We start from the raw sequence: 14,843 nt of genomic DNA, 5'->3' as shown, positions 1-14,843 counted from the left end.
GTGTGTGTGAGTGTGAGAGAGAGAGTGTGTGTGTGTGTGTGTGTGTGTGTGTGTGTGTCATGCCAGCTTCTGTGGCTATTTTTATGGCAAGAAAAAATTGTATCAGATCTATTTTTGCTTAAAACTCTAAAATTATATATGGTTTAATTTACCAGCACTTGTGTAATATAACATGTTTAGGTATAAAGTGTTTTTTTTGTTGTTTTTTTTACAAAAAAAACTCCTTGAATGGAAGAACTTTTCTCCAAACAATGGGATTTATTACATCGAGTCTGTTCGTGATAAATGCAAGTTATTATAAAAGTACTCTTGATATTTATTCTGGTTTCATACGGATTTGAAAAACTTTTCCAGAAAAGTTTCAATTTAATGACTCCAAAAATGCCATGTAGTATAACAATCAAGTAAAAATAAATAGATAAAAAGTAAAAGGTTGGACACATCCTAATCATTTTTCAAAAAGCAGAAAGTATTGTTTACAAATATCAAGAATTATTAATTGCACCATATTAACTTTAATTACTTTGTCTTGTCATAAAAGGTCAAAGTTTTTTTTCTCTTATATTTGTAGACATATATATATATATAAATGAAAGATCATGCGTTTTTATTTATAATAAAATCATGACAGTTGTATAAACTTAACATTTCTTTCCTTTATGCCCTAAGTAAAATATCAGTTATTTTTAATTCACTGATAAATGCATTAACATATTTAAGAAAAAAAAAAAAAGTAAATACTCACCATAGCTTGCTCTATTTTGTTATCAATGGCCACAACACTGGCGCCAGAGGCACTGCAGAAAGAAAACAGACTATGCTTTAAAAAAAAAAAAAAAAGAAGAGTTTACATTGGGATCTCTTCTAAGGAATATTTCTGTCAAGTCCTGTCAGGCTCGTTGCATCATATCGGTTAAATCACACTTCCAACTAACTAGCTGCCAACTATGCCTGCACAGAATGGTACATTTAGATGACATTTCCTTGTTGTGCTTATCAGCAGGTATCATATAAAATCATACAGGTGTTGAGTGCTGCGAGATGAGATAGAAATCAGGCTTGCACACACTCCACATCCAAAACAACCTGCCAATATTATATTCCATTACGCATACGGAAATAGATCCAGAATGTGTGCATAAACAGTTAAGTTATGAAGGTATAACTATTGCAAAGTACAAACATTTACAACAAAACTACCAATAGACAGAACTAAATATCAAGTGAAAGTAGCAATTATTAACAAAAACCTTGGCCAGAAGGGAAAATAAATACTGTGAGTGGCCGTTCACACAGAACGCGTTCTTGCTTACCATCAATGAAAACGCGCGTCAGGCCGTTGCGTCGCGTGTTGTGCGATGAACGCTGCGTTTTTATGACCAGTTAAAAGCAGTAAATCTTTTTTAAACCCTCCTCGAGACCCTCGAGATCAGTTTTACTCTTTCTGTTCTGTCATTTGGTTGCGCAACAACGCTGCGTGAACGGCTGCTTAGATTTCTACCATCAAAACAATCGATAAACTGATAATAAATAATTATACTCCGCTTAACAAACACCGCGCACGCGGAAGAGTTTTAGTATAACGTACAACCTGCACGTTTTTAGATGCATTCATATTAATGAACTCAAACGCTGCGTAACGTTACATGTCCTTAGGCTTATTCCGCAACACAACACAACATTCACTAATCTCACATAATAATGTCACATCATAAACCCACATTTAACACAAACGTTTTCACAACAATGATACATAACTAAGAAAACTAAGAAACGAAGCGTCTTTTCAGAAAAGTCACCCAAAGCACATCAGAATGCGCTCAAGAGTTTATCTCGGGAAAATAATAAAAGGCATCGCGTTTCAATCCTGTTATAAATTCATAACGTTTACCTGCATCGTGCTCTGCATGATAACAACCTCCCAGAATATGCAGGAGAGGAGCCAGGAGAGTATGGCAGGCAATAACTCATCTTGCAGCGCATGTTGGTAATCGTTTAGTCTCAGACACACAAGTGTGTTAGTAGTAGAGGCGCTCTTCAGGATTTAAGCAATCTGTGCTCTCAGGGGGCGTGGCCGGCGAGTGACATCACCCGAGAGGCGGGGCCACGCATCAGCAAGCCGCTCGTGTTTCCTCGTCTGTGATTGGGAGTTGTCTTATTAAAGTTTATATCATACAAACGACTTTTTAATGCTTTCAAAGCAAACATTTTAGGAAACGGTCAGGAAGATTTCGAAAATACATTATTTGAGTGATTTCTGAAGGCTCATGTGACACTAAACGATGCTGGAAGTTACATTTAAAAAAATTTTTTTAAATAAAACCGTTATTTTAAATTGTAATAATATCTCACAGTATTACTGCTTTAGTATATTTCTGAACAAACAAATGCAGCCTCGGTAAGCAGAAGAGACTTCTTGGATCAACAAATAAATACATAACCCTTAATTATTCAAAATTTTTGACTGGTAGTGTATATGAAGAGTTCAGATGCAAAAGCCTCTAAGTGCTATCTGAAATTTTCATCTAAAGGGTCTGAATACTTTCCGTACCCACTGTATATATATATATATAGCTAGCTATTATTTACAATGGAAAGGCAGATCCGCTTTGACTAATTATGCAAATACTTAACATGCACAAACCTGAAATCAATTATAAATTGGTTAAAAGTGAACAAAAAAGCATTCCTTGAATTTTAAACTCTTTATATTAGAATTAGTCCCTAAACGAATACAAAAATGTATTCAACACACAAAAAAGGTCATTACTTGAGTGTTTTTCAATAAGAAATGCGTTAGGTAGTGCATTCAAGGACGATGACCGCAAAGAAGTCACCAGCCTCCAATTTAATTTTGGGTACTCGGTGGTCACAAAAACAAGCTTAAGCTTTTTTTCTAGGATGCGTGTGCTTTCTAGATCTTGTTCTCTGTCGTCCTTACCAGGGATCGTGAACTGGATCGCAGGCACGTCAAACAGACGTGTACATGCAAACCGACACATGCCACTGCAGATCATAGGTCTCCCAAACCGCATCAAGTGTCCTTAAATTTCACAACCTGCGCAACTAACGCATTCCTTCAGGCGCTAAACTAAATCTGAAAAAAAAAAGTGCTGTCAAAATGAACAGACTTATCCTAGACTACAAGAATCTTCCATTATCAGATACATTCATGTGTAAAACTATTTCATGAATGTATTAGCATGAAAAAGCAGTCACTTCTGCACTCCTCTCAGATGTCTCTTAAATTAGACCGAGTCAAAAAGGTGTGAAAGCTGCAATTAAACCCAAATGGATCAAGTTGTCCCTGGTGTCCACTGCATCTGCTCTAAACTGGTGGCAACACCTGCTTGTCGTCAAATAGTTGCATCAGAATAGTGCATGCTAGTCTATATATACACCAACTGACCGCTGAATTCAAAACTGTTTGCCTAAATATGACCTTTAGGAAACAATTCCTACACTTTCTACGATTCTTGGGGCACCATTTCCACAGGATCCAGAATTCGCAGGAAACTATTTAAAAAAATATATATATCTTGATCAAAATTCAGTTAAATTCACTGATATCCCACTAACTCTTGGCAGAAAAGGCAGTTCCTTAACTTGGAAATAAGATTCTTATCTTTCAATAAAGTGAATATCAACAAGAGTGTGCCATGGAAAAATAAAAATGTGACCCTGGAGCACAAAACCAGTTATACGGGTCAATTTTACGAAATTGAGATTTATACATCAGCTGAAAGCTGAATAAATAAGTTTTCCATTGATGTATGGTTTGTTAGGATAGGACAATAATTGGACGAGATACAACTATTTGAAAATTTTGAATCTGAGGGTGCAAAAAAATCTAAATATTGAGAAAATCGCCTTTAAAGTTGTCCAAATGAAGTTCTTAGCAATGCATATTACTAATCAAAAATTAAGTTGTGATATATTTACGGTAGGAAAATTACAAAATATCTTCATGAAACATGATCTTTACTTAATATCCTAATGATTTTTGGCATAAAAGAAAAATCGATAATTTTGACCCATACAATGTATTGTTGGCTGTATATGAAAGAATACATGAATGCAACTTTAAATAGTCACTACACTTGCAAAGCAGGTGTAATTTTCAAAGTTAAAGAAACAACCTGTAACGTGTTTCTTGTGCATCATGTACTTTTTTTCTTTTTTAAAGGGGTCATATGATGCTTTTTTTAAAGATCATTATTTTGTGTATTTGGTGTAACAGAATATGTTGACATGCTTTAATGTTAAAAAAACACATTATTTTTCAAATACTGTACATTATTGTAGGTCCTCTATGCCCCGCCTCTCTCAAACGCTTCGTTTTCTACAAAGTCCCTCCTTCCGACAAGCGCAGTCTGCTCTGATTGGCCAGCTGACCCAGTGCATTGTGATTGGCCGAACACCGCAAGCACTCGTCGGAAATGTAACGCCCCTTACCATAATCGCGAGCTTCATCTTTCAAAATAAATGTAAAGACAGAGCCCGAAAGGGGAACAGAGTCGCGTGACAGACACAGTGATGAAGCTGGTATGTGTTTGCAGTACACAAGCCACGGTTAAGACAGCTGCCTCCACTGTGATCTCTCTCTCACTCTGTCACGCGCACGCACGCACGATGCGCAAAACTCCGCATTTGAACAGTCAATAGCAAATACTTAAACTAATAACAAAACAGTAGCTGATTCAGAAGTGCCAGATTGTCATAGCAAAGTCAGAATTACCTCCTCTCCTAGGTTCATGAAACGGTCGTCCATAAAATGCATTGCTGTTCTGTTGTAAGTAATCTTAATGCATCTACTTTCGGAAGGCCAAATATAGTGCTTTTGCTTTCGCCTAGAAACACAGCGTCTCCCTGACATGTTGCTTCAACACTAACTGCGGTTACTGAAACCATGCCTTCTTTCTTTGCGTGCACATTTGGGCGGCATTAAGCAAATATTTTCACATAGTGAGGTAGATATGTGGGGTGTGTTAGAACGAGCCGTTTTAGGGGGGCGTGGCAGAGTCTTAACTTTGATAAAGAATATCTCTTTGGTTTTGAGACTTTAGTCTTTGCAACTTCAGGGATCTTATCTATGCACAATCAGCTTGTAACACTCCAAAGAGAAAGGAAAACTTGAAATCGCATCATATGACCCCTTTAAAAGTTAGTTTGCACATTTTTGTTAAATCAAAATGCTGAATTCACTAATCAGTCATTTACTGGAGGTTTAGTATTGATGAGCCTATGAATGAATCATGTAGTTCTTGCAAGTTTTGTCAATATCAGTTGACATGACAAAATCTTATTACCCCATTCTCAACAACCACACAGTATGGTTTATGCGTATGACGTCAAATCTATCTGCATGTTGCATCGTGACTAGCAAAACACACACACTTGAATTCCAGTCTATTCCAACTGATACTTGCCCACAAATGGGGAAACTCATTTCTTAAGAAAAGAACCTGGTATTAGTAAAATTGATAGACGTGGAGAGGAACACGTACAAAAAATATTTTGAACTCTGAGGGTATTTTGGCTATATCTGAAAACGTGATATTTCCATCTTAAGTGCAAACAAGTTTTAAAAAATGTTTCCGCATGGTTAAGTTGGCTGGTGTTTTAACGCCATGCCTTGGCCATTTTCATGGTGAGTAACATGGTGAAACACTATAAAACTGCACATTTTAAAAAACCTTTGGATAACAACTCTAAAATGCATTTAATGTTGACTGTTCTCAAAAGTTCTCTTTGCAGGGTAATACAATGACAAATGAAGAGATACTGGACTCTGTCGCTTTAAACATGTATGACTTGACTTTCCTCTGAGAAACACAAAAGATGACATTTTGAATATCCTGGTCGCTTTTTCCCATGCAATTACAACGAACAAGGACTTACGCTGTTAAATCGCAACAAGAACAAAAACACTTAAAGTAGTCCATATGATTTCTGAAGTCATATGACAGCTTTGTGCAACTAACCAATTGATAATCGAGCCAGTGAATTATTTATTTTTGCCTTTATTATGAAAGGACAGATCTGAGCTCACAGGAAGCGAAGTGGGAGAGATAGGGGGGCAGGATCGGGAAAGGTCCTCGAGTCAGGGTTCGAACTCGGGACACCCATAGCGCAACGGCGCTGAATGTCGGCACACTGCCCACAAGGCTATCGGCGGCGACAAGAGCCAGTGAATATAACTCAAAAATGGATCTGATTTACTAACTAGACCAACTGAGTCACCAAAAGATTTGACTCAAAACAATGATTTGTTCACAAATCGGGGACCTATCTACTTAGCTCATGAACACGCCAAAGAAAACCAAGATGAAAGTCAATAATTTCAGTGAATAACGCCGACTTTTGGTCTAATAAAGTTATGTGAATTCATGGTGCACTAGTTCTACTTGTATGGTAGTTTTGTGGTATTACTTTTTATCATTTTGGAACTTGAGATTCATTTGCATTCTTCAAGACATTAGGGGTAGCACTAGGGCTGTGATGATAAATCGATGCAGAATCGATTCGTGCATCGCCATTCTTTCTGGAATCGATTCTGAGCTTAGATTTTAACAGCAGATGGTGCTCTAATCTAGTTTTTATCCGCACACTCAAACGCTCATGAAGATGAGCGCTTGTGCGTTCGACTGAATCATGTAATTTCACCTCGACTCAGAATGCTTTTATAACGCGAGATTAATGTAAACACAGCCCACTGTGAACACCCTTGTAATTCGCTTCAACCTTTTCGAATTTTATGAATGATTATTTTAGGTGCAAGTGTGTGTAAGGGTTTGGAAACAAGCAGAGTACGGCTATTACTGAAGCATGCAGCGCCATCTGCTGTTCAAAACTAAGCTCAGAATCGACTCGAGAAAGAATTGCGTGACAGTTTAAGCTTGGCGTCGACTAGTCGCTGGTCCTATAGAGGGCGCAACAAGGTAAGAAATATTTGAAGTCCACATTCACGCTACAGAATTCATTCAGAAGCATGAAAATGTAGTCAACACTGTTCTATGATTTCTCAATATGATTTCTTCAGGTAGAATGAACTCACACACAATCGCTCTCACTAATGCGTTCATATAAAGGTAATCTTTACTGTGCTACTTTATCTGTATCTGATTTAGAATGAGAAGAAATCTGTGAGAAATATAACGACCCAAAGACAAAAGAACTGATAAAAATGAGCTGTTATAGGAGCAATAGCCATGTGGGCAGCGACTAGTCGACGTCGACTCGACTTTCATCACATAAATGTCGACTTAAAAAAATCTGAAGTCGTTCAACCCCTACAAGACATTATTGCAAAAATTTACATTAGGAAAACCCCGCGGTGATACCGGTATTACCGGTGTTGTCACACATCGATTAACCGGTGGGAAAATTTCCTCACCGTCACAACCCTACACAGAATAAAATATCTCAGTTCATCAAAATGAAGATTGTTTAAAAAAATAGATATCAACCAGCTCTACCTTCTACACAGCTGACATGTTTAGCTGTTGCAGGCAAAGTTTTCATCTGAAACCTGTTTTCAGCTGGCGAAATTTTGGTGCATCACTAGTAAAAACTGAGTAGCGTTTTCAGAATGCCACATCATGCGCGAGATGCTGCGAAATACGCACATGCAACGGTCAAGCAATTCGATTTAAAGCATGATTACATAATAAAGAAAAATGCAAAAACTTGTTCAGTGTGAATGGGTTTAAAATGTCTTTCAGAGGGTATCTTCAAGTTCATGTAGTTCCTTCGGCTTCAAATCAGAGTCATGAGTGATTCATCCTCAACACCCATTTGTTGTAAACAAGTCCAGAGTCTTGAGAGATGCTGTTAATTGATTTGTTGAGCTGTTGCATAATGTTTTTGGTCTGCACACAGCTGATCTAGAATCAATGACCTCCTACCGCTGGTGGGAGTCATGTGGGCCCCTGTGATTCATGCGGATCACCCGGTGTTACCACCTCCGTCCACACGCACTCCAACAGGCGCCTCCTGCTGTTTAGCAGAATGCATGCTATAGCTGAGTTAAAAGGCTTATTTAAATCTGCAAGCATTCATTGTTTTACAGAGAAAATGAGGATGGAAATGCTGATGAGTCTCAGTCTACACTTTGAAAACACTTTAATGAATCAATCTAATATTGAATCATTTTCCAACAACCCGCACACTTAGCCAGTCAACACTGCAAATGGCAAAAGTCAAGTGGTAAATGCCCAGTGTCAAAATGCTACTTAATTACAAGAACATGGCACCCATGGGAGGTGCTCTTAAGTAATTTTTCGGTCAAATCAACTTCTAAAAACACTGATTTGACTTTGGTCCTAAAGCTACACATCTAAAATGATATGACACTATCTTAAGTAAAATCACTCAAAACATTCATCCAAGTTGAATTAATGTGGGCTATTTGCAGATATTTGCAGTATATATTTTTAATTTTCACTACATAACACATGTTAAAGTCTATTTGCAGATGTAACCACACAATTGAACTTTAAGTGTCGGATAAGCAGGTTGTGAACTACTGTGAACTAGCTGGCCTAGAATCAATGGCAATCCTTGCTAGCTCACAATCTTTGCTCTGCTGCTTTCTTCATTCTAAATTCTGAAATTCTAAATTCTAATCCAAAACAAAGGAATCCATTACACAACCCCTATTTGAACTCTGATTTCCAAGGGCTTAACACTGTGCTGGATTTAGCCAGCCGTTGCAGTTTTCTAGAACATGTGTGAAGAAAAAGGTTAACCAAATTCAATTAATCTTGAAAGCCAACTGATTTTGTAATCTGAATTTGTGAGGACATCTTTACAAAAACATGCAGGTTTGCTCAATAATGAAAATACTGTCTTTTACTCATATTGTTCCAGACAAGTATGACTTTTTCTACGCATGCTCATTGGAAATACGTGACTCTATCTCCCTTTTTGCAAAACCCAAAAACGTACAGGTATCTATACGTACAAACCGCTGCAGTGTCCAGTTGAAATGAACACTTGAGGCAGTAAAACTTTAACAACTTTTATACCTTTCCACACAAAGTATGATTTACAGGTCCAGAGTTTTGATTAAGAAAGCCTAACTTTCACACAATTCCTTGCACAATATTATATTACGACTTCAAAATGATTTTCACATGCTGCGAGATTTGAAAACTGATTGGCGTCACATATACAGCTTCATATGTATGGGTTTTCAAATGCAGTAGGTTTGCATTGCACTTCTGAGGTGAAGCGCTCCGGTACGAATCCCGTGAAACTACGGTCCGACAAAACAGCTCAAACCAACGTATAAGGAAGTTAAAATAGCAGGGTTGCATCAGCGGTTGATCATTTTTATATCACTTTTGCTTCCGTTAACACTATTGTGTAAGTTTAGGGTTGGGTTTGGTGTAGGGTGTTTGTTATTTTCCAACAAGATAGAGCATTAACTTTTTTTTTTATTCTGAAGCAACATGAAAAAACGCAGCAATACGTGCCTGTACTTACGTAATAAAAACATGGCCACAGTCAAGAATTGAACACGCATTTTAGCGCCACTCAGTGGACATTTAATTTCAAACTTAATTTTTGATTAGTAATATGCATTGCTAAGAACTTCATTTGGACAACTTTAAAGACGATTTTCTCAATATTTAGATTTTTTTGCACCCTCAGATTCCAGATTTTCATATAGTTGTATCTCGGCCAAATATTGTCCTATCCTAACAAACCATACATCAATGGAAAACTTATTTATTTCAGCTTTCAGATGATGTATAAATCTCAATTTCAAAAAATTGACCCTTATGACTGGTTTTGTGGTCCAAGGTTATTTCCAATTAGCCTAAACTACTTTCTTTTGTGTAATTGAGAAGGAGATGTTGAAATAGTCCAAGCTGCTCTTCTCCATACAAAATAAGTAGACCATGGCCTGTCAAGCTCCATGAAGAGTTGAGTTACAATGAGAGAAAAAATTTTCACTGAATAACTGACTGGTCTACTTTGTGTGGAGAAGAGCAGCTTGGACATTCTGCAAAATATCTCTTTGTGCTCCAACCAAAGATTAGGTTTTTTGAGTGAACCATTCATACGCCACATATACAAATATAATTTTGGAACAGCTACACACAGATGTAACAGACGGAATCAGCAGGGCCGGATTTACGCATAGGCATTCTAGGCACATGCCTATGTTCGCTCGTCCAGGGGGGCCCAAACACAATGAAGAGATAAATAATATTTTTGCTATACTATGGGATATCTCAGTGTTTCCCCTGCCATTATATCAGGGGGGGCGGCCCGCCCTCCCAACAGCACCCCCGCCCCCCTTGAAGGTCAAGTTAATTTTAATTTTATTTTCTCTATAGCGCCAGATCACAACAAAAGTCATTTAACGTTACCTTTCCTATAGAACATGTCTATACCTTGTTCTTTTATTAAACAAACTAAATAGCCTTATGTTATTTATCTTATTTAAACGAGGGCATGTAATTTCTGTCTCTACATTACATGGTTGTAGTAACATTCCGCCCCGATGCGCGCGCGCACACACAAGTGAGCACACTCCCACTAGTATTTGTGAATATTAAGCCGCGAAACGACTATTTAAATATGAATTCTGCGTGTCTCGATGTTAATGAATGGCGCAGATGTGCGGTTTTGTTTACTACTCGTACTGAAACGCTTGTGACGCTTCCGGTGATATTAAAGGGGTCATATGATGCGATTTCAATTTTTCCTTTATCTTTGGAGTGTTACAAGCTCTTGGTGCATAAAGAAGATCTGTAAAGTTGCAAACACTAAAGTCTCAAAACCAAAGAGATATTCTTTATAAAAGTTAAGAGTCAGCCACGCCTACCTAAAACGGCTCGTTCTAACACGCCCCCAACAAACCTACGTCACGATCTGGGAAGATTTGCATAACGCCTCCCAAATGTTCACGCAAAGAAAGAAGGCGTAACTTTTATTCTCACTGTAGTATTGTTGAAACTGCCGCCATGTCGTGGAGACGCTGTGTGCTTCGTTGTGAAAGCGAAACTACTTTGTTTGGTCTTCCAAAAGAGGATGCGGCAGAAATATATTACTATTGTTCAGTAGAATGTACATAATAGGCTGCTACTACTACTAAAATTATTAAAACCTTATTTTTAAGGAATAATCATACAATATTTCTTCAGTGTTTTAAATGTAATATTAAATCCCATTTATTTTCCAAAAAATAAATTTTTTAATTTTCATTAATTAAATTAATGTTTTATGCCTTAAAAACGTAAATATACAACACATAATTTCTGAGGGGGAAAAAATCATAAGGCTATTGCATGAATAGTAAATGAAACTTGTTTTTATGCTTTCAAATTATTAGACATGCTAAAACAGAATTTGGTAACAATAAAACGTAAGGTTGAAAAAAAATAAAATAAATTTGGGCCCTAAACATGTCATTTCTGTTCAATTGTAATAAATTGATGTTAAACGGTTTAAGTTTCATGATTTTAATTAATTAGACATGCTTTTTGATTAATAAAATTTAATTTAACCATTAAATAGGAGTCCAGAAAAATTTAAACGGGAAAAAGCTGTATCTACAACAGTAAAAGAACCAAAACACCAGAATAAATAAATAATATAATTTATAAATATATATTATATTACAAAATATATATAACAAACAATAGGGTAAAAAATGACAAACTATTTCCATGTCTTCCACCTTTTTTATGTAGGCTACGGAAATCACGCTTTCATTCTCCCAGTCTCTCTCACAGACGCACACACAGTACAGACACGCAGTCGCGCACACACGCGGAGACGCGAACAGAAATTCGCGGGTCAGCGCTGACAAAAGTTTATCAATAAAATAGTTTCGCAGCTGAAAAGCTACATGACATTTCTCAGTTGCGAGGTTCTTGAAGCAGTTTAACTTAAAGATTCGCTATTAGTAAGACGCTGCTGCTGAACGCTGCTGAGAGACGCACAGATACACGTATTCACACGCGCTTAATCGCTCTCTTTCCCTCTCTCTCTCTAATAACCGCATTAGACTGCATTAATACATGTATATTCTGTATTCTATATACAGTACCAGTCAAAAGTTTGGACACACGAATGGGAAGTGTCCCCAAACTTTTGACTGGTACTGTACTATAAAATACACAAAGAATATCGGCTGATATATCGATATCAGACTTTTTTTACTCCCTAATATCGGTAACATATCGGCATCGGGCCCAAAAAACCCATATCGGTCAGGCTCTAGTTTTGTAAATAATAGCCTACTGTATATGCCCGACATGCCAATAAAGCTTTGATTATGCTGACTGGAATTTTATGCAGTTTAAAGGTTGAATTTAACATTTAATTTTATTTCAGCTAATCAACAGACTATAATTATAAATACTATAGTACTGCGTTAGACTGCATTAATAACTGCATTAGCCTGCATATCAATGGCTCAAGCCTCCGTTATTAGCTCTAAAATGACGTTTTGGAATTTGCAATGGAAGGTTTGGGATGAGGTGCATAAAAAATGAGCTAGTTCAACACCACGAGATTTCAGGACGGAAACATGTCAAATGTCTTGAAACAAATCATCTGAACAATTGATGTGTGATTGTGTCTCCAGGCCGTTAAAATTATTAAAGAAATAATGCACTCCCGAAGTGGTTATGTGACCACGACGCCGCGCCTATTAATGGAACGGTCTTTCTCAGTTCTCAAACAAATTAATTCTACAAAAAAGTCAATGCATTTGCACTTAATACAAACAAACAGGGATAAAAAAGACATGCAAATATTGTCAAACTAAAGTATTTCCATGGAAATCTGCCTGTAACTAAAAGCCCTGGAGCCTTTGGATGGAGATAAAAGAGTGGGATAAATAGTCAAATAAGAAGCACAAGTTTCCGTATCTGCATCGATGCCTGTCACAAATACTCTCAGAGAGGTTCAGACTATGAATAAGCATTAAACATGCAACTGTCCTAATGATCTATGACAATCATTCTCATGCAAAATTGCTGTTAAATTGTTTTATGGTTCTGAATATAAAATGTTAATCTGAAATTTACTACAGTTCATCATTTCAATCAGATCAAATTATCAAAATCTGCAGGCATTCGATTGTGAGTCACAGCACAAGAAATCAGTCTCAAGACGTGCTTAAAATGCATGTGATCAAAAAAAAAGGCCCTTTCAGGGCGATGGTTTGATGGCTGTCAACATTGTGCTTCAGTGGGGACAGGAGCGAACATGTAGCAAATATCAGAAATCTGCTCTTGACATGAATACCATCCTTCCCACCAGAGTTATGAGTCACACAGTAATGTAAAATCCTTCTGGCTCACTGTCAGTACAACCCTCCCTTTGTTCAAGAACTACTATTTGTAAATGAAAACACAACACGCTCATTTATCATCACACACGGGCATAAATACAATCATAACTGTCAGGCGTTTACAGTATTTGCTAAATATATGGTAGCAAATACTAGCATAATTAACCTTATACAGAACGTTAATTAGGTAAAGCGATACACGAATTGAAAGGGGAAATAATCATATATAACAATAAATATAAAAATATAGTCCTACAAATATTAAATGAAGTGTTTAATTTCAATAAAAATGGGCATGACGGAAACAGTTTTAAGCTGGTTTAGTTCCTATTTGAAGGACAGGAGATTCTCTGTTTGCCTTGGCAACCTCATGTCATCAGCTGCCAATCTCCCATGTGGGGTCCCGCAGGGATCTATACTAGCTCCTACCCTTTTTTCTTTATATATGCTCCCATTGGGCTCTATTTTCCGAAAGCATGGTGTATCTTTTCATTGCTATGCCGATGACACCCAGATTTATTTGCCCCTTAAACGCTCAGTTAACATCTCCCTGGGCCCTCTAATGGAGTGTATGGACGACATAAAAATCTGGATGTCATCAAATTTTCGTAATCTAAACGAAAAAGAAAATGGAAATGATATTCTTTGGTCCCCCTAGTGGCATTCTCACAAAGTTTGTTAATGATCACCATGTCACATTTCAAGCCAAAACTCTTGTTAACAAGCGTTTTGCTTGATAATGAGCTGAAACTAGACAAACAAGTAAACTCAGTGGTTAGATCCTGTGTTTTTCATCTCCGCCTTCTTTCCAAAATGAAATCTTTTCTCTCTTTTCAAGATTTTGAAAGAGTAATTCATGTTTTTATATCATCACGGTTAGACTTTGATGGCTGTCAACACTGTGCTTCAGTGGGGACAGGAGCAAACATGTAGCAAATATCAGAAATCTGCTCTTGAAGTGAATACCATCCTTCCCACCAGAGTTATGAGTCACACAGTAATGTAAAATCCTTCTGGCTCACTGTCAGGACTACCCTCCCTTTGTTCAAGAACTACTGAATTTTCAATCATAATCAAATGTCAATTTGTGCCTCTGAGGTTTAAGTAAACTAGTACTCAATGTACTCATGCAAAACCACATTAAAAACACCTCTAATGGACATTTTGTTCATAGAGAAAAGTTCTACAAATTACACATTTTAATGAGACAACTTAGCAAGAATTCTTGGAGGTTTATTGTGGAATGAACACTACTTCCCTGGCCCATCTCCAGTTGGTTCAAAATGCATCAGCAAGACTTTTATTGGGCCTCTGTAAATCCATTCACATTACACCTGCGTTAGCATCATTGCATTGGCTGCCTGTCCGGTTTAGAGTGGAGTTCAAAACCCTAGTTTTTGTTTTTAAGTCCCTAAACAACTTAGCCCCCTCATATCTATCTGAGCTTCGATCTCCACATATCCCTTCTCGAGCTCTTCGATCCGGTAGTCATAGATTGCTCAATGTTCCCAGAGCCAGACTTAAA

General features: G+C 37.2%; 1 protein-coding gene across 2 annotated transcripts in view; it reads right to left on the bottom strand.

Annotated features, from left to right (window-relative positions):
- Positions 1-14,843, bottom strand: part of LOC107732673 (TSC22 domain family protein 2-like) — a 32,232-nt gene that overhangs the window by 1,879 nt on the left and 15,510 nt on the right. For both annotated transcript variants that reach the window (XM_016544080.1, XM_016544077.1), the window contains one exon: positions 746-797. In XM_016544080.1, coding sequence (XP_016399566.1) covers positions 746-797 — 52 coding nt within the window. The remainder of the gene's footprint in view (positions 1-745; positions 798-14,843) is intronic.

Source organism: Sinocyclocheilus rhinocerous, unplaced genomic scaffold (genome assembly GCF_001515625.1).
Source record: "Sinocyclocheilus rhinocerous isolate Xijiao unplaced genomic scaffold, SAMN03320098_v1.1 scaffold579, whole genome shotgun sequence".
Classification (NCBI taxonomy): domain Eukaryota; kingdom Metazoa; phylum Chordata; class Actinopteri; order Cypriniformes; family Cyprinidae; genus Sinocyclocheilus; species Sinocyclocheilus rhinocerous.
The sequence above is the reverse complement of the archived record's forward strand: the minus strand, read 5'-3'. Positions and strand labels throughout refer to the sequence as shown.